Genomic DNA, 27,885 nt, shown 5'->3' on the forward strand with positions numbered 1-27,885 from the left:
ATTTTTACCCAGTTGTTCTTGCACTAAATTATAATTATAGAACTATTAATGCTGGGAAAAAAGGCAGAGTTTGGGTTAAAACAGACCTTTTCACAGTGTTACATGTTACACTATGAGAAAATCCTTAAGATAAACTTCTAACAAGTATGCCTTTTCCCCCAACATCACAAAACTATGACACAGAATTGTGACTACAAAGCCAAGCCAAGTTTATTTAAAGCACTTTAAAAACACAGTAACCACTGACCAAAGTGCTGTACATAAAACACACCAGGACAAGACAAGATGAAATTTAAAAAGGTAATTAAAAAAAAAGATAAAATAAATAACAATAAAATACACAGTTTATCCTAAAAAAAAAACAGATAAATAAAATCAAAACAAAACAGCAGCTCATACTAGTCAAAGGCCAAATAAAAAAAAGATATGTCTTAAGAGCAGATTAAAAATTGGCCAATGACGAGGCCTGTTTAATGCCTAATGGCAATGAATTCCAGTGTTTAGGAGCTGCCACAGCAAAGGCTCTGTCTCCTCTGAGCCTCTGCTGCGTCCTCGGCACATCGAGGTGCAGCTGGTCAGCTGATCTGAGTGACTGGGAAGGAGTATGCAAGTGCAGCAACTCGGAGAGATAAGGTGGGGCAAGGCCATGTAATGACTTAAATACAAATAAAAGAACTTTAAAATGGACTCTAAAACGGACTGGTCTGTTGTAATGGTGTCCCAGGAGCAACACTGATTATGATGTTGGAGGAACAACACGCAGCAAAATCAAATTAAGTAGAACTGGATCTCTGATTGCAAGAATGCACCTTGCTTCCACCACGAAGAACCTATTTTGCACACATATGGTTGCATATTAGCATCTTTCTCAGTCTTCTTGGTAGATGTCTTGTAGTCTCACCTTTGTACAGATTGCCTCACAGAGCTTTAATGTTACTGCTGTTAAGAAATGTGTGGACAATTGCCATTTCTGTGAAATACTATAGCAAATGTTTAGCAATCATGGATGACTTACTTGAGTGACAACCACATTATCAATATCAGTAAGAAATATTCACAAACACATGGAGCAATTACAAAATCTCCTTTTAACACAAAACAGCGGGTTTGGCGTACAGCGAGGCAAATGTAGAAAAAGGCAACAAGCAGAAAATAAAAAACCAAAGGAGGATAAAAGAGAAGTGACACAAAAGGAAGAGGAAGAAATGAAAACTCACAGCTTTCAAGCTGCATGGTACAGGTCTGAATGTCCATTGGGAAATTCTTCAAGTCCATAGGGCAGGACAGGGTAAGAGTCAGCCTGAGACAGAAAGAACAGATTGGAAGAGAGAATAGGATCCAGAGGATGTCAGAAGGCACAACAGAACAAAAAGGAAAAGACACGAAACATAAGGAGAAATGATAGATTACAAGACTTTTAGAAAGTGACTATATCACTGTCAGCTGCTTTGTTTTGCAGCTTATATGAGTCTGTATGAAAATGTTCAATAAAATATAATTGGATGAATAAAAACAATAAGCATTTTTTCCCCACCAAAACAGTAGATTGGAAAAGAGTTTGAATTTGTCTGCCATTTGATAACTCACTCACTCACCATAGCAATAGAGAAGTAATTGGTGTAGGCATCCCGAGTTTTTATTTGTTGTTTTGATGCATTAAGCCTTCAAGGATTCTTAGAGAAGAGAGAGAGAGCTATTTGGGAGTCTGTCTGGAGGAAAGCTCTGTAATTACCTGCTGTAATGTATTGCCCAGAGGCGAGACACGAGCCGCCAGCAATATACACCCAGGCACCCATTTGCAACTGTGTAATGATGACAATATCTCTTTCACCAGCAGAAGAACAAACTACAAATACTCCACTGATTGACTCACTGCCTAAATTGTGTCATGCACTTAGAGGGAACAAAGATGTTTGATGCATAATTACCAAACACAGTTAGTAAGCAAATCTAAGAGATGCAGTATATCAGTGGAATGAGGTGGTGATTATCTGTATTTGCAGTACTGTGAGTCTGATTTCATTGGATGACTTATGTTTATGCCTCTCTGTTTTCTGGAAGTTTTTATTATTTTTTTTTTCCCCTTCAGTAAATAAGTAATTTTAGTAATTTTATCACAGGAAAAACTGCAAGAAAACAAAAAACAAACAAAAAAAACCTCATAAATGTCATTGTATATATTCTAACTTTCATTGAAAGTGAATGGACTTTGTTTTTGATTAAACAGTTGCATACCTTGTACATTTTATGATTGTTTAAATACCAACATGTAAAATGAGAACTCATGTGACACACAAGCAAGGACTAAAAGTAAATCTGCTCCTCCTGTGCAATGGTTTAGTAAGTCAGCTGCAAATTTCCCATCTGGTGTAGAGTAACATTAAACAAACTGACATCAAAGACTCTGTCACACACTTGCCACTTGACATGGTTGCACCCTATTAATATTTTGGTGACCTGCAGTGCACATAGATATGCACTGGGTGGGTGGAAAGGTGAAGTTAGATGTGTGTGAGTGGCAGTTCAGCAATCTGCGGCTATTGTAGTCAACACATCATGTCTGAGTGGGATTTATTTGCTATTTGCCTGATAGCAACAGACTGAGTAGAAATCACATTTTTGCGTTGTTTTTTTAATTTTCTTTACTTCATTTAGCAGAAATACAGTGCCCAACTGATAATGATTTGCTGTTGCATAACTACAGCTTCAGTAAAATTCACTGAAATACAAACCCAATGCTGAAAACGTTAGGACGCTGTGTAAAATTTAAAAAGAAATAGAATACAATGATTTTCAAATCTCATAAACCCATATCAAAAGTTTGAACTGAGAAAATGTACCAAGTGGCTCACAAAATTAGAGATGGGGCCAAAGAAAGGCTGGAAAAGTAAGTGGTACAAAAAAGAAACAGCTGGAGCAACATTTTTGCATGATTGGGTATAAAAAGAACATCTTAGAGAGGCAGAGTTTCATAGAAGTAAAGATGGGCAGAGCTTCATCAGTCCGCAAAAAACCAAAAAACTGTGCCTACAAATTGTTGAACAATTTCAGACGAATGTTCCTCAGTGTAAAATTGTGATGTCTATGAATATCTCATCATCTATAGTACATAATGTAATATCCTTTCTGTGCAAAGGACAAGGCAGTAAAACCATATTGGATGCCTGTGATCTTTGTGACCTCAGGCTGCACTCCATTAAAAACAGGCATGATTCTCTCATGGAAATCACTGCATTAGGCTGAAGAACACTTCGAGGAATCATCGTCTGTGAGCATAGTTCACCGTGCCATCCACAAATGCAGATTAAAGCTCTATCATGCAAAGAGGAAGTCATATGTGAACATGGTTCAGAAATGCCACTGTCTCCTCTAGGCCAAAGCTCATTTAACATGGACTGAGACAAAGTGGAAAACTGTTCTGTCGTCAGACAAATTGAAATTTGAAGTTCTTTTTGGAAAGCATCAATGCCACATCCTCAGAACTAAAGAGAAGAGGGACCATCCAGTACCAGTGCTCAGTTTAATGCACTGATAACAAGCTATGGGGTTAATTAGTGCCTGTGGATTTGGCAGCATGCACATCTGGAAAGGCACCATCAATACTGAAAGGTATATACAGGTTTTAGAGCAACATATTCTTCCGTCCAGACAATGCTATGCCATCTATCTGTTGAACAGTTAGAATTTCTCTCCCAAAAGCTCACCAGCTGGTCTCCACAGTTCTCAGATGATTATGGATTGGTGTTAAAAGAAGAGGGGATCCTACACAGAAGTAAACATGGCCCTGTTGCAAATTTTTTGAGACGTGCTGCTACCATCAATTCAAAATGAGCTAATATAGTTTTGTTTTCTCAGTTTAAACATTTGATATGTTTTCTGTGTTCTACTGTGCATAAAATAAGGGTTTATGAGATTTGCAAATCATTGCTTTTTGTTTTTATTTACAGTTTTACACAGCATCCCAACATTTTCAGAAGTAGGATTTTAAGATTTTACATGTACAGTATGCTGAATACAAGCCTAAAGAGGCCAGAGCAAAATATGAAGTAAACATTTATTGTATCAATCAACAGTTAATCAATTTAATCATAAGAGAGCCATGTATTCAAACTTTGATTGAATGTAATTAAATGTACTTCAAACTTTACTTTAGTAGTTCTTTGCATGGTCATTAAGTTCTGTGCCTACTCTGTGTAGTGGTACTTGCTTGGTTGGGATTAGATGCTTGGTCAGTAAGTTTGAGATGGACAAACATGTAAGGGTCAGTAGGGTTGGGTCTTTAAAGACATGGGAGGGAGGAAAACAACAGTGTGCTTGACTTAAATTCTGGCACACATATCCAAAAATATTAGAAACTAACATTTTTTTTTAACTACATGACTGTAACTAGTAAATTTCAAAATTATTTTAAAATATCTGAACAAGCGACCCAGTATCTGTGGCTCTGCTATTCTAGAAATAAAATCTTTAGTTACCTGATACTGTAAAGTACGCTGCCATCTTGGAAAATCCGTAGCAGCTTGTTATCAGTAGTGACCTCGTGGAAATTGGCTCCTTTCTCGTTTGCGAAGAATAAATCAGGTTTCCAGATAGAGTCCAACATGGACGGATCCAGATCAAGTGAGTCATCGGGATATTCACTGTATGCCAGACGAGGGTCATTCCATTTTTGCCGTAGAAATACGTTGAGCCTGTAGTCCTGTGGAAGAACTCAGGGCAGTTAATGGAAAATATATCATCAGTAGAGGTTACAGTTAGATGGAAAACTCAGAAGTGGATTATTTTGCCGTAGTTTGAGAAGTTTCTGGGAGCAGTTTGACACACGTCGAGCTGAACTTCTCAATGCAAGATAAAAGTATGATGAAAGTTACTCTCTTGGGACAGAGTATGACTTGAACCTTTACACAAAATTAATCTGAGCTATAAATAATACATAATTTCTTGTATATTTCCTCATGATGAGAAAAACAGACTAAAATGAACCTCAAGTGTCCTTTGTGCTCATTTCATTTGAGACAAGTGTGTGAAAACTGTTGCCCTGAAGATCGAGCAAATAAACGGCAAATTTGAAAAATGTTCATATAACACCGAGCAAGAAAGAGAGAGCACTAAGGTCACAACAGATAATCCATCTTTGTTTGCTTCATCATATTTGCCAGATTTACTACAAATGCCTGAGCTGAGGCTGGTAATGCAAGGAAATATACCAAACACAGCCCTGCCTGCAGCCAGCATACATAAGTAATTAAATTAGAAATCTAATCAGTATAATTACTTCATAATTTATCTTTGGCCACTGCAGTTAGTAAGTTTCTTACTTTTTTCACTTGTTAGAATAAAATAAAAAAAAAAAAAATCAGCAGAACATACAATTACATTATTAATGTTTTTTTGAGTTAACCTGACTGCAGGTTTGGACCTCTGGAAGTCCCTCAGATACCCTTAAACACTTCACTGCTTTATTGTAGTGTTAATGCAGACGTAAGAGGGGCCATTTTCCCTGTCCTTTCACCCTTCTCCCTTTTCTTTCATTTTCTCAATTTTTCATTTTAATTGCAGAGTGGACAGTTCATTATCAGTATGTCAGTGACCCCAATGGTCTCTGAAGGTTGCACTGTTATGCTCCAGGAAACAGAAATTGCTTCAGCACTAAAAGGATTAGCAACCAATAAGGTAGAAAGGAAAAAAATAAGAAGAATTTGAATATTTTTTATTATTAATCATGCAGAGAGAGACAACTAATCTACAGCCATAATCATGGCAAAGAACATATGCAATATTAAAATTTCTGTGGAGTAAAACAAAAACAAACTTCAATTTAAAAAAAAAAAAAAAGTGCAATATTTGAAAAGCACAAGGTCTTCTTACCATGGTAGTTTCTGTGATTGAACCAAAGCTGTTAATAAAAATATTACAGGTGACATTCACAGGTGGACCTGGGGGAAGAAACATTAAAAATAAGAACAGAGACACACACTTTCCCCCTGGGATTTATGAAACAGCACTGCTGCGGTCATTTGTCTTTGCATCTTCTAAGCCTAATGAACATTTTTTGACTGTATCATTACTTTTCATCCACTTACTGCAATGCATGCAATGCTAGTTCCAGTTCTGAAGTTGGAGCTCCTGTTATTTAAGGTCACATTTCTATTGCAAAAACAGCTTAAAAGTTTCACGTAAAAGTTTGGGCACATTCATACTGATGAGATGTACACAGTAGGCCAGGCGTCTGAGAAAAATTCAGTGCTCAGCCATGTCTACACTAAATAAATCAGGGATGATGTTCTATAAGGTTAGGGTTATACACTCAACTTGATTAAGGTCAGGGGAATAATTGTAGTCTAGGGTTAAAAGTTAAGTAATTAATGATGACTTGAAGTACAACACAGAAGGTTATAGTAAAAATCTTTTGTTGCTTAAACCCTGATACTTTCCAACTGTGAGGTGCAGTGTGTGCAGGATTCAGGATGAGAACCCTAGTCTCAGGTGCTTTGTATGCACACCATCTACCGAAATGCTCTCCTGGTGACTTGTGGGTCGTACAAACTGTTTCTCTACTAGAATTTTTTTTTACAGTGAACACAATGCAGGTAGCAGTTTCTCTCAAATCTGTATTTGTATGTAACTTTGGTGCCTGGAAATATATTTTAATCCTGTAGTAAGGTCACAGTGATAACAGTCACAATGGTTGGCTGTCACAGTGTAGTATAAAGCAGTTGAACAGCTTTAAATGTTGGAATCTTCCTATAGTTTTGGTAAAGCCTCACACAGCAAATGGACATGGGATTGTTGGTTGTTTAGCGTTCACAGCACTGAAACCCACTATTGTTTGCTTTGTTTTCTAGTGCTTGTACTTTCTCTAAGATTTTCTTGAGGGCTGCTGCGATGGTCTGCCACGGTATACACTGTACCTTTGAAGTTGGGTCTGATCCGTGCATCATATCCTGATGTTTTCCCCATGAGTTTGTCCAGGAAGTCAGAAGGTGAGAGCTCTTGTCTGCTGGGGGGCTTTATCTCCTCCTTACAGGAGCTCAGTCTGACATTACCCAGGAGGAGAGGTAAAGACAGGGGCAACAAATACAAAGAGAAAGAAAAGAGAGGATATGAAAAACAGTAGTGAAGGAGTGTGTGCATGTCTGAGAGGTAGCAGTGGGGGTGGTGGAGTTAAAAAAAAAAAAAAATGAAGCCAGCAGCTATCAGCAAGTCAGTCATCAGCAAAATTAAAAAAAAAAAAAAAACAGCAGTAGATGTGAAATGAGGGTGAAAAATGACAACTGAATGGCTTGCCTCAGCTGGCAACTAAAAGCTTATCTATTTCACATCATGACTGAGACTTATTGTAGTTGTTAGACCCTAACTACAGAGAACCAAAACAGAAGCAGAGGTAAACTTGTCCCTCTTCTGTGCCTCCCACTGCTCGTGGCTTAGCAGGGGTAAAGCTTGACAGATTGATGGCTCAATTGTAATGCTATGAATGTCACACTGGGGAGAGGAAGGAGTTGATACAAGCTCCAGTAAGGCTTGGGCAGCCACTGACAGGAATAACCAACAGCCTGGAGTGAAAGGAAAAAGAGGAACAGAGACAAAGGGGGAAATCTTAAGGAACAAGCAAAGAACTGCAGTGCTCTTTAAGCCACAAAACACTGGTTCACAATAGATTTGACTTCTGTTTGGCTCTGGCTGTAGCACAGCATATTGCAACTCATGAATTTGATACAACTGTCAACAGGTCACAATTCTGTCATGATCTAAAGCTATGTACACATGGCAGGTTCAGTCCCCTGGAGGGCACAGCATTGCTGTGTTCTTGTGAGTAAGTCTGGAGCCAGTCACTGATTTCCCAATCTTGTGCTCTCTTTGCTGTATCTAGACTCACATAAACTGCATAGTCAGGGGCTACTGGATGGAAGACTTAGTGGAAGATATTTTTGGAACTTCAAGAGTGAAGCTAAGTTGGTCCTGAGATATCTGTTATTTGCATCAGCAGAGGCTACAATTAGGAATACAAAAATGAGGCTTTAGTGGTGGATCACTGCGGCAAGTTCATACTGTCTTACTGCATACAAGGAGCCCACTTTGTGAATCAAGACATCCACTTGTGCTATTACTTATTTTATGCTACTCTACAGGAATTTTTTTTTTTTAATTGAAATTCCTTAGCAGACAGATATATTAATTTCCATATGGTGACATTTTGCCTCTGTAATTCTCAGTTCTGATGGATGCCAACTGAACCCAAAATAGTCTGCACAGTAATCACTAATTACAGTCACTTTCTCAGAGTTATTGTAATGTGTGTAGGGTGAGAAGTATGCATTGCTTCTCTGTTTTGTTTTTTGAATAGCTTTAATTTTACATGCTCTGTTTCGGCTTATAAATTATCCGAGCCATTAATGGTGCAAATATTCACATCTGGTACCTCTTTAATTGGAAAGCTTTTGTCATCAGTCCCCTTTGATTTCAAATAGCATGCTGATTTGAGCATATAACCCAGCTCAACCATCTATTACTGTGACAAAATAGACACATTTATGTATGTATGGATTTAGGTATCGAAACAAGAATTTCATGTTTTTTCAAAACCTGTAGCAGGTGGTAGAGCGGGTGACCTACCAATCAGAAGGTCAGTGGATCAATCCCTGACTCTTCCATTCCACGTGGTGAAGTATCCTTGGGTAAGGTACTGAACCCCAAGTTACCCCCAATGCATCCATCAGAATAGGACTGTGTGTGTCGCAAAGGGCTTAGGCATAGATAAAAGCATGTATGACTGTGTGTGACTGTGGTGAATGAGACTTGTACTAAGAAAGTGCTCATTTGAGTGCTCAATTGTGTAGAAGGGCAATATATAAGTACAAGTCCATTTACCATCTAAATAATCCCAACACTTCCACACAATGTTCAGTTTGACAACAAACTCAAAGCCTATCCCAGCTGACTGATCAAAAAGTGGGGTGCACCCTGGATATGTTGTTTGCATATTGTTTTTGAAATACACAATAAAGTTTTTGGATGACACATTAGACAGTTAAAAAAAGAAATCTGAGTTTGAGGCTGCCTGACTCTGCTGAGTGCTTAAGAACTGACTTAAGGTATGCATTTAAGGGTTAAGTAGCATTCACCTTCTTACCACATCAGTAACCAGGCAAACATTCTCAACTACATTTTTGAAGTAATTCATTCAAATTTCCTCAGTTTGTTATTGCTATTTAATGACCATTATTTACAATTTGATAAAGTGTTACTTTTCTGTGATAATTTTACAATTAATTGTTGTATCTCTTCTTTAACCTTTGTATTTTACTCCTTTTTAACATTTATCTTCAGACTAAATATTGTGTTGCACTTCATGTGGAGATTTGATGCTGATCTTTCACTCATGACACTTCTGACATGACAGACAGTGTAACTCATCTGACAGCTAGTCTATACTTCTGTAAATCTAGTTTTCTTGTTACTGTGCTCATTCATTTTACCAGTGTCTGCACTGGAAGCAAGCTGAGCTTGTTGTCATTCATACATGGTGAAGTTAGATTGATTCGTTGACAACTGCAAGCCATTACTATATAATAATGTTAACATAAAATCTTTATCACTGGACCCCTTCCGTGGCGCATGCAAATCTTTTGTTAAAGCTCAACTCTCACTAGTCCCATAACTCCACTCCACATTTCTTCCCCTCTAGTAATACTGATGTAATACTGTCACCTCCCTTATCTTTTTCCCCCTCTCACAAACACTTGAATACAAACACAAACAGGTGCACGAGGGGATGGATTGATGGTCAGACTCTTACTTGCAGTAATCCACTGATAATAACAAACAATCTGTCTTGGGTTGTGTCCCTTTCACAAACCAACAAAGAACAATAAAACATCCTGTTTGGCCCAAAGTGTGATTTTTCTCTCACAGGTGGTCACAAGAATTCAAAGACAAATGACTGTGACAGTAAACTCTTTTTAATCTTCAAGAAATATTGACAGAAAAAGAATAAGACCCTACCATAATACCATGTGTTGGCACTACCATGCAAATGTTTTAGATGTACCTTTTTCACGACAAAAGAAAACATACCATTAGATGGCATTTTGGGAAAGAAAATCCATGAAGAGGTTAACTACAGTCAAAGCACTCACTCACATTGTAAGCCTAGCCCATAGGACAGGGTTCACTATTTCTATACTGTACATGCATGTGGCATAATTAACTATCATGATGGCAAGTTCCAGTGTAACAGTCCCACTTTGTGCAGCTGACAGAGCCATTTCTGTTTGTAGTCGGGAAAATTCACTCAAGAAATGTCAATATGATATTTCAAAGCTAATGAGGTGCTGGTAGTTTTATATTTCCTAAAAGTGATCAAACATGATCAAAATATAGTATGCAGAGAATATGAAATCGAAGTACACTGCTTTAAAAAAAAAAATGAAAGGAACACTTTTTATTCAGAGTATAGCATACTTGCCATTGCCAGGTTTGTTGCGTCTGCCAACACAGTCTCAAGAGCATGGAGGAGATTACAGGAAACACAGTTACTGTAGGAGAGCTGGACAGGGCCGTAGAAGGTCCCTAACCCATCAGCAGGACTGGTATCTCCTTTGTGCAAGGAGGAACAGGATGAGCATGGCCAGAGACCTATAAAATGACCTCCAGCAGGCCACTGGTGTGAAGGTCTCTAACCAAACAATCAGAAACTGACTTCATGAGGGTGGCTCTGTGCTCACTGCCCAACACCGTGGAACCCAATTGGCATTTGCCATAGAATAACAGAATTGGCAGGTCCATTACTTGCCCCCTGTTCTTTTCACAGATGAGTGCAAGTTCACCCTGAACACATGGAACAGACGTGAAAGGGTCTGGAGAAGCCACAGAGAATGTTATGCTGCCTGTAACATTGCTCAGGATGACCGGGTTGGTGATGGGTCAGTGATGGTCTGGGGAGGCATATCCATGGACACGGACCACTACAAGCTAGGCAACGGCACCCTGATTACCATCAGGTATTGGAATGAAATCCTTGTCAGACCCTACACTGGTGCAGTGGGTCCAGAGTCATGCACCAGGAGGAACCGCGGACTGTGAGCATATTCTCACCTCATGTGGTAAGAGCATGCAGGCAGTTCCTGGAGAATAAAGGAACTGATACCACTGACTGGCCCCCACACTTGCCTGACCTCAGACTGTCCAGGAGCTCAGTGATGCCCTAGTTCAGATCTGGGAGGAGATCCCCCAAGACATCATACGTAGTCTCATTAGAAGGATGCCCTGATATCAGACATGTACTGTATACGTGAACAAGCATGTGGGGGCCATACAAACTACTGAGTACCATTTTCAGTTGCTACAATGAAATTGTGGCAAAGAGGACTAGCCTGTTGCATTTTTTTTTGACTGTCTTCTCATGTCCATCAAGAGATGAGACATCCTTTAATTTCTAACACATTACCCAGTCCATATCAGTATAAATATCCAGCATGTCAGCGTATAAGTGCATTCTGAAGTACAAAAGTAAAGACCATTTAGAGAGTAATCATAACACAAATAAACTCTATTAGGTGGAATGAACTTCTCACACTCTGCTATAGGAAGATCTGTGGGTTTGTTTTCCCTCGAGGGCCAACATCACCTCTCCATCAACCCGCATGTATATCCAATTGGATTCCTTCCTATTGTTTTTGGTGTCACAATAGGATCTTATATAACTGAGAGGGTGAAAGAAGAAACAGCCTAAGCCATTTACAAGCGTGTCAAAACAATTTTATCTTTAGGTTTCTGGCACAAATACATCTGTTTGAAAATTTGCTCACTTGCATTCAGACTAATGACTCCTGACAGTGGTTTAAGATGCAGTGCTGGAGGTTTTGGGATTCCTTCCAAAAATTGACATCTTTATCAGCAAACTATTTACTGTGTCTTAGTCAATTGGTTTGGAAGGTTAAGTCTATTGAGGTTTATGCAGTGTACAAGAATCACTGTTAAGATAATACCTACAATTTCTATTGACCATAAAACTACAAGAGTAACTGCAAGTGGCTCATTAGAACCCTTAAAAACTAAATTATGTGGTTCTTTGTTTGAATGATTCAATTATTAAGATGCTCTTTTCTGACATTTAATTAGCCTGACCTTTTGCTTCCCCCCCTGCATCTCTTTCATTTGAGGATCGGTGCCAGACTGCTGTTGAGAATAACAAGTCTTTCCTTCCATTATAAAGCAAGTTTTGGCTGTCACACTCTTGTTAGCAAATTATTTTTTTTGTAGAATTTGAAAACAAAGCTAAATCAAAGCTGAAACACAATTGTATACACACATTTACTTGCAAGAAAAAAAGATGGTTATAAGAATGTAGCCAATAAGAAATGATAAGGTTTCTTTGAAATTTCAGGCAGTTTTAATTTGCTTTATTGATTTTATTAGGAATTTGTTCCCTCTTTACTGCTTGAATTTATCATATGATAGGGTTTATGGGTATATTTAAATCGCATGTCCCCTAACCTCAACGAGCTCAATTTTAAACCCAAATTATGTTACTTGTTGTACATGTTATTATTGTTATTCATTGATTTAATGACTTGTATGCTTTATTTTGCAGCCTTTGTGAAGCGCGTAACAGATTTTGAAAAGTGCCGCATAAGCCGAGATTAATTTATTATTTTCTAAATACAGAAAAACAATAGGAAAAAAAGTGCAAAGTAATTAACCTCCAGGGAAACAGGCATCTCCAGCTTCTCTTTGCTTACCAGAGCTTTACAGCTAATTTCAGCCCATTGTTTACCTGCCCCAGCCACAGCTTCATTGTTTTGGTTCAGCCTCATCATTGTCATATTGTAGTTGGTGAATTTGAGGTTTAACAACTTACATTAATCCAAATGATCATCTTTTCCAAAAACAAAACATGCAATTTTTATATCTAATCAAACTTTTAGTGTTGTAACATCACAAAACATATATTTTTAAAATGATCTGTGAAAGATACAAACAAACTATATTTTGCTGTTGATAAGGGCTTTGGATCAGAAAGTGACCTTTTGTATTATTGTATCCATTTTTAATTTGAAAGCCTTATTGTAATCTTCACATCCTTATATTCCAGCTCTCAACAATAATAGGGTACACTCATTGCTGCACTAGCTTTGAATGTTGGGACATGGTTTATTCCATAAGGTTATTTGTAGAATATAAACATAATTTATAGGGATACCCTGGTGTTGCAGGTCGCACAGGTCAAGCAAAAAATTAGCCACATAACTTGATAAATGCTATCCATTTCCAGTGTGGTGCAGCATTTAGTTATAAAGAATTTAAACACATCCAGTAAAATAAAAGAAGCTTGAGCTGTCATTCTATATATATTACACACAGTTCAAATCTATAAGGACATAACTGGACTGGGTAGGGTGAGGGGGAAGGGAGGCTAGGTCAGCAAGAGACCAGCAATTCTATACATCTGCAAAATTCACTGCTTCCTCTTTTTCTCACAAAATATAGCCTCCATGGCTCAGGAGATATAGATAGTTGCCTACTAATTTCAGAGCCAGAAAACAGGGCTATATATGCAGCTACTTACCCGTTAAACTGTTCATAATTTGTTTTTAACCTAATAATAAATCAGATTATTCTCTGTATAATTCACATTCAAAAGTAACAAAATTGCACCTAATCAGATGGGATGGGTTTCTTCCCATGGAGTTCAAACATATTTTGTTAATTGCTTTTTCATTAAAAAGCTGCAGAAAGGCACATCTATTCACAGTATGGATGTTCCCTGTTTTCCAACAAAGGAGCACCGGGGAATATCAGGGCCATTAGACAGTCATACAGTACATGGAAATACTAAGTTTTTAGTTCCATTAGCATAATGGGAAACAGAAGAAAATGACTTTCTCTGCCTGTTGCCACATCGCTCTGATTTCCTACTTGCCAACTTGTCCTTGACATTTACTTGATTCTTATGCATTGATCTAAGACCTCTTAGATAACTGACAGAACTTTCTATCAGACCTACCAAACCACAGAAATCATTCATGCCTCTGACAGGCATCTTATCAAAGTACATCAAACAATGGTGTGCTTTATGGTAATACAATGACATATTTTTTTTTCTTTGTTTTTAATGGCCCATGTAGGCCATCACTGTATGTGATGGCTACTGCAATTCCTTTTTGATCAATAGACACACTGGGGAATGGGATTTGAAGCACACTGTAATTTAACATTGCACATTAATCTTCAAGGGCAGCACAGTGGTATGGTGGTTAGTACTGTTGCCTCACAGCAAGAAGGTCCTTGGTTCAAATCCACCTTGGCTGGGGCCTTTCTGTGTGGAGTTTGCATGTTTTGCCCATGTCTGTGTGGATTTTCTCTGGGTACTCAGGTTTCCTCCCACAGTCAAAAGACATACACTTAGAGGGGTTAGATTAGTTGGTGATTCTAAATCAACATACTGTAGCATTATGGTTAAATATATCCTTAGCTGTGTTTGCTAGTTACATAATGACCGCGAGGTTAATATCATAAACATTAACTGGAGACTACTGCCTAACACTGTCAAGTCAACTGTCTGAGGAAATCTGAGGAAACTGGACAAACGTGGGACAAAAAAAGGTGGCAGACCTTTTAAAAAAAGAAAACCTACAGCAGATAAACAGTATCTGAAAGACATGCTCTTAAAAAATAGGGGGGAAAAAAATCCAGCAAAGACTTGACTCAGGACCTGAGAAATAAATCTTGACCTTCAGCTGATCCATCTACTGTTCACCAAAACCTCATCAGAAAGGTCTCAGCTCCAGGGTGGCTGTCAAGAAGCAAATCTTAAGGAAGAGATAGGAGAGAGAGAAAAGGCTGATATGCCAAATTGCACAAGAACTGGACTAAAAATCAGGGGCAACAGGTCATATGGATTGATGAAAATGTCAGTGGCCTCCATTCCTGTTGAGGGGGGGGGGGGGGGGGGGGGGTTATCTCATTGTTTCCCCTCTAGTGCACCTGTTGTTCATTTTGAACTTGTCATTGAATACCTAAAGGAATACTTTAACTTGTCCAACAGTGCCCACATATTTCTATATTTTGAAAAAATTTTTTACTCTTGTTTTACTGGTTTAGAAAACAGCACTAGCCTTAAACACAATGGTATATTGAGAGAGCTGCAAGTGCAGACGGGGTAGCTTGCAATTTTATAAATATGTTTACAGACTTGCTTTTGTTTCCAACCTTATCTCTGAGCATTGTATTTGATTTTTTGTTTTGTTGCACAGCTTAGTTCACCGTATGTAGTTTAGCTAGAAACCAATGCTAATGGTATATTATACATCTTGTTAAAATATTTAGCTGGAATGCAAATCCCTTGGTTGAATTATTTCAATATTAATCCACAATAACCTAGAGTAAATCACAACTTTCTGTCATGCATACTAATTTGGTAATGTAATCTCTAATCTTGTGGGAGTGAAGCTTGACATCTCTGGAGTAGCCCGCAGAAATAATGTTTCCAGGCGATCGCCACAGTAATGACAAGGGCACAGTGAGCTGTGGCTTGATGACAGATTTATGTTCGTGTTTCTAGTACAGTGAACTCCAAATAACAAGCTGGGCTTTTCCCATAATCTTCAGCGCTCTAATACATTCTTGTCTAGTAACTTTAAATTCATAGTTGTGGGAAATATATTATCCTAGTCTTCATGATTTGATTTGTTTATCTGAGAGGATAACACTGTGTTAAATCTGAATCTACACTCTCTCCAACTCCTAATTGCAACATCTGCTGTCAAAATGTCACGGCAGAATGAATTGTTCCTCCCACATACAAAGTTTCACTCTTTTTTGAGTGCATTTCAGAATAGTTTTGCTTTTAAAAACTTGGGAGCCCAGAACCTTCATATAAGGCACTCCAAATGGCGATCTTTAAAAGACATTGAATTTTGACTTAAAAATATGGATTTAATTTTATATAAAAGGTGCTCAGTATGTTCTTCCTGTTGGCTCTAGCCAAAGCTTAATCAACACACTAAAGGTCTCCAACAGTAGAAGTTAAAATGGCAATCCCCGTGATAAACCCAGGAACTGACCTTGCCCGCCCAAGAGAGATGAATCTAACACAAAGCCTCCTCAGACCTACCCATCTTCCCAGATGTCTCTTCAAGCTACTTTGTATTCAGGCCACCCTTTTCACGTCTAAGATCTGATATCAGCGTGGATTGGCTCCTGTCAGTCTCTGTGAAACAGAGCTAGCAGGATTTCTGATACAAAGAAGGGACGATACTGACTGCAAAAGATTGCCTTGATGCGTCTCTTTGGAAACTTGAAATGTACTGTGACTTTATTCTCATGCTGCAATTGGCTCAGAGAGTCATATAGATAATTTGTAATATGTATGTGTTACATTACAATTCATATTGTTATTAGGAATCTTATTATAGCTGAATGATTGTGTTCAAATGCAGGACAAAGGCCATGATCAAAGCATTGTGTTTATCTCTCTCATCTTCACCATGTACTGTATTCAAGGTAACAAGAATCAATAATTAGAGAGTTGGGAATGGATCTTCCTATGTAGCCAAACTGGCATGGTAATTGCATGACATAATGAAGGAATTTAAAGTGCGTCCCTCCGCTGCTGGGTTCTGGATCACCTCAGCATCCTTCTATAGTCTATCAGTCTCAGTTTAAATCACATTCTCTGATGCTTCTTTTTCTGTTCGTCTGAACTCATTTCCAGTTACCATAATCTTTTTTTTTTCTTTTATTTCAAGATGAGGATGTAATGGTGTTTCCCTCGCTACAGTTTTCACTCTTAGTTATGTCACAGTTCTGACTAATCCTTCATTATCATCATCTCCCAAAGGTTACTCTTTGTGGGTGAAGTAAGGTGTGGTGGCCCTCATATTTTACCTTAGGAACCAGAGCACCATAACAGTTACTGCAAAGAAGACAGACGCAAGAAAGCTGAGGGTCGGTGTGTGAGTCAGTGTGCACTTGGCCCCGGTCACGGTCCACCTGTGCTTTTTAAGAAATGCCTAAAAGCTGGCAGTTTTGCTGTCAATCTGAATAATAAAGTGAGGTTTTAGAAGGTAAAGCAGACTGTCATACAGAAAAGTCTTCCCACAAAACCACACAATACTTTCGCAAACATGTGCATGCACGCACGCACACATACACACACAAAGACAGTAACTGCACTCTGCATGACCCATATTTTGGACATGACACTGAAGAGAAAGGAAGTTGTAGGCATAGCCGCTGGCCTGTTTCGCTTGATCAAGCTGCTGGCTGGAACCAACAACGTCATAACAAAGACTCTACAAGGGATTTTCTGAATTCCACTCATACAGGAAGCAGCCATTCATTTCTTTGTGAAATTGTAGTTTCTCATTTCACCCATGCTGCTAATTATAATTTCACACTGGCGGAAGGTAAAAGTTTTTACTCATTTTTGCTAATATTTTAGCTTATATCGCCATATGACAGCTGGTGTATGTTCCATCCCTCCCACAGCTATAGTAGGCTTTCACCGCAGTCTAGAGTCAAGAACAATTTTGATGTTGCAATTTTTAAAATTACTGATTATGCCTCAGTAAACATGAGATGGTACAAAGCTGACGGTAGGTAGAAATGTCCTCATGTTTTCTTTCTCACAGATTTGTAAAACCCCCAAGAGAAGCAGAGTCTGGCTTTGAAAGATTTCCTCAGAGGCTCGAGTCCAAGAGACAACTCAGGCACTGCTCCATTTGCTTTGTGCACTTTTTTCTGGGGTGATGTCTTATTCACAAGAGCCTCTTGGGGTGCTGGACAAGCATTGCATGTCTAGCAGCTTTTTCCAAAGAACAAAGGCATATGGCTATGGTAATCCTTTAGCCTGTTAAGGAAAAACAAGTTCAGACAGACTATGAACTAATCCTGTTTGACATACACTGTTGTGCTATTTTATGTCTTCCTATCAGGTGGATTTAATTACGCCATTGTATGAGAGAGAGAAGCAAATAACTTGCAGGAGAAAAAAAAAAGAAAGTAAGCGAAACCCTTGTGATGTCAATTAACAGCCTTTATGTGACACATTCATTGAGCATACCTCCCTTTTACTGATCAGCAAACATTTCTAATATAAAGCGAAACACACCATTTAAGATACTATTCGGGAAACAATGTTGCATCTTTTTGGGGCACAAACAGACACACACACAAAAAAGGAAGGGATGGTGTCTCGGTGTTCAGGCAGCAAGGTGAGAACAAATATGTTTAGCTCACATGTCTGCTCAGTATGATAGAAAGATGTGTCTCCATCACCGTTATGGATGGTTAGCAAGCTGTGAGCTGAGTGTGTGGACTGAGATAACCATGAACAAAGCACAGTCATGCATAACTAAAAAGAGTGTGTGTCACCAGGTAAAAATGAAAATCCCGGTAAAAGCACATCTTTTGAGCATAAAGCCAATCATCCAAACTGTGCCCTCCAAAGAACCATTTAAAAAAGAAAAATCAAAACATTTTATCCTTAATGTTGTGATATTAAGATTAATTTTTACAGAAACTCAATGGAAAATTTATGCCATTATGGTAACTAAAGATTTTGGAATATTAGCGGTCTTACTTTGAAATGACAGTTTGAACATCACTAACAGAGACAGATAATGAAATACATAAAACATTTCAAAATAAAGACTAGCTTGGTAATATATGGGTTATAAATTTGCTCATACTTAATCTGGATGATGATGCAAACACATCTTTAAAAGTTGAGTACTGATCTAAAAAAAATGTTGGTAGGAAAATATATTTTAACTATATTAATAATAAATGTACTGTAACTTAGTCGAACAGTTAATATGACAATTGTCCTGTGTCAAGTTCAAACAATTATGAGCATGACCCCGCTAACATGATTTCAACAAACTAAACTGCCTCTGTCCTTTCAGGGGAAGACAAATGTCTGGCAGGATATATCGATTCAATCAACAAAATGAGGAAGAGTTAATTAAAGGCTCAGGCTAGGATCTAATAGACTCAAACACCGCGTATACTACTTTGACAGTCTAAAACTTGACATTTTGTAAACAGCTGCCATGCTGGTGATATTATTTTTAACACATTTCTTTCATTTAAAGATATTAAACAAGGGTATCTACTTTTGCTACAGGTATGGGTCTATCTTTTAGGCAAGTAAAAGAAGAATTACAATGTATGGTGTGTAATCTGTAAATAAGAGAATCCATCCATTTAATTTTTTAACAGTTTATCTAGTCCATGGTTGCAGGGGGTGTGGAGCCTGTAGGGCAAGAGGCACAGTAAACTCTGGATAGGTCACTAGCCCTTAATGGGGTTAACAAAGACAAAACTGACCATTTACGAGCCCATTTAGAATCACTAAATAGCCTATCATGTATGTCTTTGTACTGTGGGAGGAAGCCAGAGAACCCGGACAAACTCATGCAGGCACAGGGAGCTGCAGCAAGCCACTGGATTTGACCTTCTTTTGACATCACTGTGTTGCCCTAAATACCGTATGAGCATAATGGAGTCATATGGAAATCATTCAAATGCTATATTTGAAATGCAGTACGCAGAACATCAGAATCAGAATCAGAATCAGAAGGTTTTTATTGCCATATGGGTGAACAGGTTCACAGCCTTAGGAAATTGCTGCGGTACTTCGTGCGTACAGAAAAAAACAAATAAGTATAAAAACATATCAATGTTATATATATATATAAGCTCTTTCTTTAAATTTACATTTAAGCCAAGCTGAAGTTTTCAGTTGCCAAGCAATTCATGGCCTCTTTAAGTGGGTGAGAGGTCTTGTGCAGGTGACTTTCTCTAGGCTCCATGCTGCTGTATTGTATGAAGAAGTGGGTTTGGCATTATTTTGGAACAATAAGCAATTCCTTCACTGAAAAAGACATAAAGGTTTTGATATGCTGCAATTTAGACTACATAATTCAGAATTAATGTTGTCATCACAGATGTGCAAGTTATCTATGTGCATTAATGAACCTCAGGACCAACGTGTATACTGAATCTAAATAACTTAATAAGGTTCTACCAATTATTCTTTGGGTTTTTTTTGTTGCCTTGTTCCCCCTTTCCAAAGTACTGCATTTATGTGTACTACAGTGTCCTAACTTTTTGGGAGTTGTACACAGTATTACTAAGTGCATTTTAACTAGTAACTTATTTTGAAGATTTCACCCATCTTAAGCCACGAAATTTTCTTTAAATGAAATCTGCTCTTTAAATGAACAAGTTCATTTGGCTTATTACGTTGGTACACATTAAATGATCTTTGTCCAGCATAAGGTTTGCTTATTGTTTTCTCAGTGCGTGGAATCCACAAAGACAGACTTTTCCCCCTGATTAAAAAATAAGTGCAATAATAAGAAAATAAATAACACTCTAAGGACCTAAAAATTATCTAAACTTTTACACTCTTTACTTTTACAATACGTTTTATGCAACAGAACAGCTACTAACTGTAGACCTCAGACAGCAATTATTTTGAGAAAACAGTCCTGGAGTCAGAACCACAGCAGCATTCTTTCAAATTCATTCTTTCCAGGAGGCAACCAAGAAGCAATGCACCAACATAACATAGAATATGCTTGGGATTAACAAAAACACCTTTCAAAAGGCTCACACTGTTGTGCTCTCCTCAGCAAAGATTTTTTTTTTTTTTTAACTTAAGCACACTATGATATCATTATAGTTTAATAATGTAGTTCACAAGGACAACTAGTCATTTCATCAGTATGTGGAGAAAAGAGAGCATGGCCGATTTGTGGAGGTATATGAACTGTGTTGGTTTACCCTTGAAATAGCTTTCCACTCTGTAGGAGAGTGTCACCTGAAGGCCACTTATGGTAAACAGACCACTTATATCATAAAGTATCACATAATGGACACAAGCAGTATGCCCAACCATCAATACAAACTATTTCTTTGAAAACTGATGGTTGAAGACCCTACTGGATTGGTTACAGCAAAGACAGGAAACCCATCAAAGTGTCTCAGCTTTTTGGTCACCAGATGAAGGCGCTATTGCATATAATTTGGTTCTTACCATGTGAGAGCAAAGGTAAGCGCTAACAGTTGGTAATTCTTTGAGTGTATAGGGGAATTATGCAAGGTCCTTATATAGGACTCTATGAACTGCCCTCATTTAATGCTGCTGAAGAGGAGAGAGCCTCTTATTTTGTTATGTGACAAACACAGCCGTAATCCTCCTCAAGGACCTTTACCACCCCACAGGTTCTGCTACACTGATTGTGTGTGACATAGGGTGTAGTAAAATGTAGGAAGAGGAACAACATATATATGTAGTTTGGGTTTTTATTTTCACTGCAGTTAGTTCTTTGTGAACATTTTAAGAGTGGTCTTGGTGTTATAATGTACCATCTCCAGGAGGATCGCAGTGTATGCATGAGCTAAAAGAACTTTATCAAACTCCTACGGACAAAGTCATTTAGTAAAATTGGGTTTGATACAAACTACTGGGAGACTGCAATTAAAACATTGTGCAAACATATACATGTACAGTACACAAAATGTATGAATACTAGTTGTTCCATGATGTAGTTGTTATTGTATTTTGCTGGTCCAAAACCAGGAGCCAACGCAAACCCAGCCTCAGGGGGTCACAAGCTAGCATACTCCTAGTGCTGGTCCCAAGCCTGAATCAATGGAAGGGTTGCATCAGGAAGGGCATCCACTACAAAAATCTGCTAAATCAAACATCCCAAGGATCCCCTTGTGAAATAAGGGAGCAGCCAAAAGTTTCTTATACTACAATAATACAGATTAAGCATGTCTTTTTTACATCTTAAACTAGCAAAACTATAAGATTAAGGTCTTGATGTTGGAACTGGATCCAAATCCAAGGTCCTTTTATTCAGCTTCACAAACCAACATTAGGAATTCTGCTCAAAACCTGGTTGTAATCATTAACACTGAGCTTTGTTCAACCTTTCAAATGACCAACACTGTACAGTCATCCTTTCTCCAATTAAGAAATGCTGCAAAAACATTTTTTTTTACCTCAAGCAGACCTTGGGGAAAAAAATTCTCCATGCCTTCATCTCACCATGTTTGGACTAATTCCCTCTACTCAGGTCTCACCCAAAAGTGCATCTCCTGAGTTCAAAACTCAGCAGTTAGACTAGTCACAAATTCAAAAGAGACTAGACTGCATCATTTCCATCCTGACCACCTGCTAGATACTGTATTGATTTTAAACTTTTATTAGTTACTTTTAAAACCTTAGATGAGCTCACTCCAACCTATATTATAGATTCAGTCAGACCCTATGAACCATGCCGCTGCAGGTGTTCTTCAGGTCAGATCCTCCTAACTGTTCTCACAGCCTGCCTCATTACAAAAGGAATTTGAGCATTTTTCTGTTAGAGCCACACGGCTTTGGAACTCTTTACCTGAGAAACTGAGGTTAGCAAATTCAGTTTCTACTTTTAAATAACTTAAAGCACATTTTTATAGTAATAATAAAACAGTTTTTTTCTTCCCACTGCAGAAAACTATATCAGAGTGATCTGTGTTTAAAGACAAAAATAAAAATGTTAAGCAGGCATAGCATTAATATGTTAGAAAGCACCACTTCCTTAGTTGTTTGTGTGGGAAGTTCTAACCATATAGAGTAAAATAGAAGGACACAGACCACTGGTCTCAGACTCCGAATCTTTACCCTAGCTTGCTTGTTTAGCAAACTGCATCCATAAACTGTACGGGTGCAGTATAACAGACACAAATCAAGTAATTAGTGCTAATTACCTGATGTGTGTCTAAAATGCAAGCTTCTTGGATGGTTTGTATCACACAGCAAGCACTAGTCAGCTAATGTCACAGTGGAGGTGTTCCTTTTAATGACTCAAAGTAGTAAAGCTGAAGACTAGCGCGAACAGTCCAGCTGTCTGTGAGACACATATCAAACAAAGTGGCAAGGGCCCTAAGTATCCCTCCTCAGAGCTGTTATGAAGGGAGAAACTATGCTATATACTAGATTTTACTACAATATCACCAAAAATGCTTTCTGTGCCAGGCTGTAAATATGTTTTTTTTATGTTATGTTGTTGGGCATTTAAACACAGTCTATGGGGATGGACTTACTTTTGGAGCTGACCTTAACCGTCACCTTGACGGACTGCAATTTCTGGCACTTCTGCATCTGATTCATTTTTCAGCTCTAGAGGCTGCCCCCTGGTTCTGATTGCCCCTTGGTGACAACACCAGCGCACATTTTACATGCCAATTAACTCCAACCTTCAACTACACTCACCAGCCACTTTGTTAGGTAGACCTGTTCAGCTGCTTTTTAACACAAACCAACCAATCACATGGCAGCAACTCAGTGCATTTAGGCATATAGAAATGGTCAAAACAACCTGCTGAAGTTCAAACTCAATATTAGAATGGGGAAGAGAGGTGACTTTGAATGTGGCATGGTTCTTAGTGCCAGACGAGCTGGGCTGAATATTTCAGAAACTGATGATCTACTGGGATTGTTCCACACAACCATCACTACAGTTTAAAGAGAATGTTCAGAAAAATAGAAAATATCCAGTGAGTGGCAGTTCTCTGGGTCAAAATGCCTTGCTTATGTGCGACAGGATGGCAACAATAAATCAAATAACCACTTGTTACAATCAAGGTATGCAGAGGAGCATTTCTGAATGCACAATGCATCAAACCTTGAAGCGCATGAGCTACAGCAGCAGAAGACCTCACCAGAAGCCACTACTGTCAGCAAAGAACATGAACCTGATGCTACAATTCACACAGGCTCACCAAAATTGAACAACAGAAGATTAAAAAAAAATGTTTCCTGATCTGATGAGTCTTGATTTCTGCTCTGACATTTGGATGCTTGGGTCAGAATCTGGTATAAACAACATGAACGCATGGATCCATGATATCTTCTACCAACAGTTCAGGTTGGTGGAGATATTTTTTTCATGGCACACCTTAGTAACCACTGAGCATAGTACTGCTACTGACCATGCCCATACTGTTATGGGCACATTGTATCCATCTTTTGGTGGTTACTTCAAACAGGATAGCATGCCATGTCACAAAGCTCAAATAATCTCAAACTGGTTTCTTGAACATGACAATGAATTCACCTTACTCTGATAGGCTTCACTTACTGGATCTCAATCCAATAGTGCACCTTTGGGATGTGGCAAAGTGGGAGATCCACACCACGGCTGTGCAGCAGACAAACGTGCAGCAACAGTGTGATGCTATCACGTCAATACAGACCCAAATCTCAGGAATGTTTCCAGCACCTTGTTGGATCTACGCCAGGGAGTGTCAACTGGTGGCGCGAGGGCCATATCGGGCCCGCCAGAGATTTCCATTCAGCCACTCGAATAGTACTGCCACAAGTACTATACGCCAATCAATCGTCATAACCCATTAAATACCTGTCTCTGACTAGTCTGAATTATCAAAAGCCTTCACGTGATTTCCCATTGCCCATAAATGCCTCCATGTCCCTAGAACCAATCAGAATGCAAGATCGGACCATGTGACTTCAAGCATTTTCTGGCTGCACTGAGGAACCAGCTTCTGTTGGTGGTGATCAGATAGTAATGATGGGAATTCCGGCTCCCATATGGCTCTTTAAATTTTAATTTTTAAAAAAAATGTGTAAAATGATAATGTAAAAGCATACATTAGGCCTATATCAAACTTTTCTTTATATGCTCAACATATAATAGAGTGCTCCAAGTACAAATTATAAAACAAAAGATTGGAAATCAGAAAAAAACAAGGGCCTTTGAGGAGCTGATCCTGTTTCTCCTGCCTGATGACCTGCCCTGTTTTGTTCTTCTAATTACACTGAGGGATGAACAATTCGTATACAGTATACCTATGTAGGTTGTTTGTGCAGCCTGCTCAATATTAAATTTTAAATTTGCAGTCTACACTCTATCAGAATAATCCTTTAACGCCAGGCGATCGCTGCTGAATCGTGGGTTTCCTTACCTTACCAGCCACGAACAGCTGATTAAGACGAAGCCTCTCACCGCAAAGTCAGCTGATCAAGGAACTTGATCAAGGAACTTGATCAGCTGGCTTTTCACCTTAACTCTGCGACATTCGTGCTATCGAAAAAATTCAAACGGTTCCTGAAAGCTCAGAAATTACACTTCACAGTCATGTAGTGGTATTACGGTATTTGTGACCGGAAGTCCACAAATGCCGGTACTTTTGAAGTACGCTGTTTCTCATTCGACATGTTTGGAGGTATAAGGTTAAAATGTGTCCAGTCTTTGCTACGCTTTCCGTCACTCATTTTCCTTACCGTTCCCACGTGTAGCCTCTATGTAACGCGCAACTTTCTCCCAGCGCATTTTGCAGGAGCCCCTCCCTCTCTGGTGTTTGTTTACTCACTGCGCAGTGTGGACCCTCCCCTCCAGCTCACGATCATATGCTACCAATCATCTTAACCGGATCGTTCGCGAACTTGTCTGACTTAAGTAAAAGTTGTAACGAGATTTCCGTCAGTGAACCTGCGAAGGGATCGTTACTGGCTGCTGAGCCTAATTCCCAGTCTGCGCGGGGGTCCCGACTCCTGCGGGGGACTGGATGGGTAGGTGGCTCCGCAGCTTGGCGTGTACCCGCTTGGGGTCGCAGCCCCCTGTATAGTTACAGTCAAAGAATAAAATAAATTCCTGGAACTTAGTCATCACAATTTTAGGAATATTAGAAAAACAAAACAAATAAAATTAAGTTACAGTTTCTAAATTCATTGTCATTTGTGGTAATTAAGAGTCAAAACAGCACCTCTCAGCATAAACCTCATTATCTAGTGTACATATATACCCACTGATTTCAATTTATTCACTGATTTATCCAAGAAACTTAGATTTTCTATAAAATGTTCAAAGTAACCAAACCGTAAGCTGATGGTTTAGGTGTACATTTTACCTTGAGTTAATGATTAATAAGTGTGGTGTGCTCTTCCACTGTTGACTGCAGCCCACAATATTTGACTGACAAAGCTGACACAGCCCTATGTAATTACTGATTGATTATAGCATGGTCACTCTAAATGGCTCAGTTAATGACTTTCGGATTCAATTACAAAGCAGCTCTTCAGTTTGACTCCACTGGCCACTGCTTCTTTTGGCCAACAGTGTATTATGAGGTCTTGCTTTCTGAGACCACACTTTTCCCTCAGCCTCAAAGTGAAGTATAATCAGCAAGGACCATATGGTCAGATGTAATGACATGATGGAGGGTTTCATAATTGGCCCCCACTTCATGATTCTAATTGCAGAGAACATAATGACCTACAGTGGCAAACCTTAGAGCCAAAGTGCTTTTCTAGTCAATAAGTGGCCATTTTAATTTGCTAGGGCTAGAGAAGAAGAGTGGAGAGTCCCCCTTAATTGCATTACCTTGCCACTATGTCACATTTTTTCTTACCCAGACACTGGAGAGAGTCACATTGTATGCTGGATTGTTCTGGCTGCAAAGACACAGCATAGATGATTTAAAGTAGTACACAAAATTGCAGGCACAACTGTGGTTTTAGAACCTAGATGAAGCCACCTGAAAACTTCTCAGCTACAGTGCCTCCACCTCAGCTGGTTGGCTGCCTTGTGCTAGCCAAAACAAAACCAAAAAACCAAAAACAAACAAAATAAAATGTGGTGAGGACCATTTTCCCACACTGGCAGTTTCACTGTGGAGTTAGGGCATTGCCAGAATCGAGAACACATAAAATTACACGCAAGAGCTGTGGTATAGAGCTTTCCTCAGGTACACAAATCAAACTATTTTTGTGCTGGATTTTAATAAAAATAATAAAACAATAAATAAAAACACAACACAAAAATTTGTAAGTTGAACTCTACTTGTGAAACACTATTGAATATAAAGATTGAGGTTTACCACGTTATGAAGGACTATATAAGCAAATAGTTTTAACCATACTGCTTCTCAAGTTAATGCAGAAATTTTAAGGATGTCTTCATCTACAGGTTGCAATATCACGAAAAGGTTTAGAGAATAAAAAAAAAAATCTGTGTGTAAGAGATGAAGCCAGAAAAACTATGTTGTATGGCTATTATCTTTTGGGCCTTTAGGTGGTAGTGGCTTATTTCTATAATACAGTTACTGCTTGGACTCACATACATTTCTGCAAACAACGGTCACTGAACACAGTCCAGCTCTATGTAAAATTGCAAGTTAAACCTCTACTACACTAAAAAATTGTTTAGCAAAATGTATTTACAAACAATGTACACATACACATGATGTCTTCATTTGCTTTGAGATCAGCTACTACTAACTGGATAACCAGGACATGTTTATAAATGAGAACTAGTTCTCAAACATTTTACCTGGTAAAATAAAGGTTAAATAAAATAAATAAATAAACTTATTTAGGCCTATAATGTAAACTACAGAAAGAAACTGTATGTACAAAGAATTCCCTGATCAGCACAAATTTTAAGAAACCAGGGAATTAAAATGTGAATTTTTATGTGGCTTTGTAGGGAGACCCATGTGGGGAATGAGTCTACTGAGCTGGCTGACTTTATTACCTTTTGCAGTTCCTGGCTATAATAGGAGTTAGCTCAGAGAAAAAAAATTCCCTCAACCTACAAGTATCCGTGCAGCGTCTTTCATGTAAGCTTGAAACTGATGGACAGCTTTACTTAAATGAATAATGAAGGGACTGCATCAAGAGATCAATATCAAGTTTTTGTTTGTTTACCCAAAAATATCTGCTGAAAACAATGAGCATGAAGATGCTAAAAAAAACTTTCCCATACCTCAGGAAAACTGCAGAGGCTACATTGATGCATGTCTGAAAGGTTTTTGAAGGTTCCCTCCATAACCAGTGGACAATGTTGCATTTAATGCTCTTTCAGC

At 38.5% G+C, this 27,885-nt stretch overlaps 1 protein-coding gene across 2 annotated transcripts in view; it reads right to left on the minus strand.

The window, feature by feature from the left end:
- Positions 1–27,885, minus strand: part of glra4a (glycine receptor, alpha 4a) — a 47,661-nt gene that overhangs the window by 12,628 nt on the left and 7,148 nt on the right. For both annotated transcript variants that reach the window (XM_030739246.1, XM_030739245.1), the window contains exons 2-5: positions 6,912–7,036; positions 5,869–5,936; positions 4,476–4,699; positions 1,218–1,300 (exon numbers count right to left, since the gene is read on the minus strand). In XM_030739246.1, coding sequence (XP_030595106.1) covers positions 1,218–1,300; positions 4,476–4,699; positions 5,869–5,936; positions 6,912–7,036 — 500 coding nt within the window. The remainder of the gene's footprint in view (positions 1–1,217; positions 1,301–4,475; positions 4,700–5,868; positions 5,937–6,911; positions 7,037–27,885) is intronic.

This window comes from Archocentrus centrarchus, chromosome 10 (genome assembly GCF_007364275.1).
Source record: "Archocentrus centrarchus isolate MPI-CPG fArcCen1 chromosome 10, fArcCen1, whole genome shotgun sequence".
In the NCBI taxonomy this organism is placed as follows: Eukaryota; Metazoa; Chordata; class Actinopteri; order Cichliformes; family Cichlidae; genus Archocentrus; species Archocentrus centrarchus.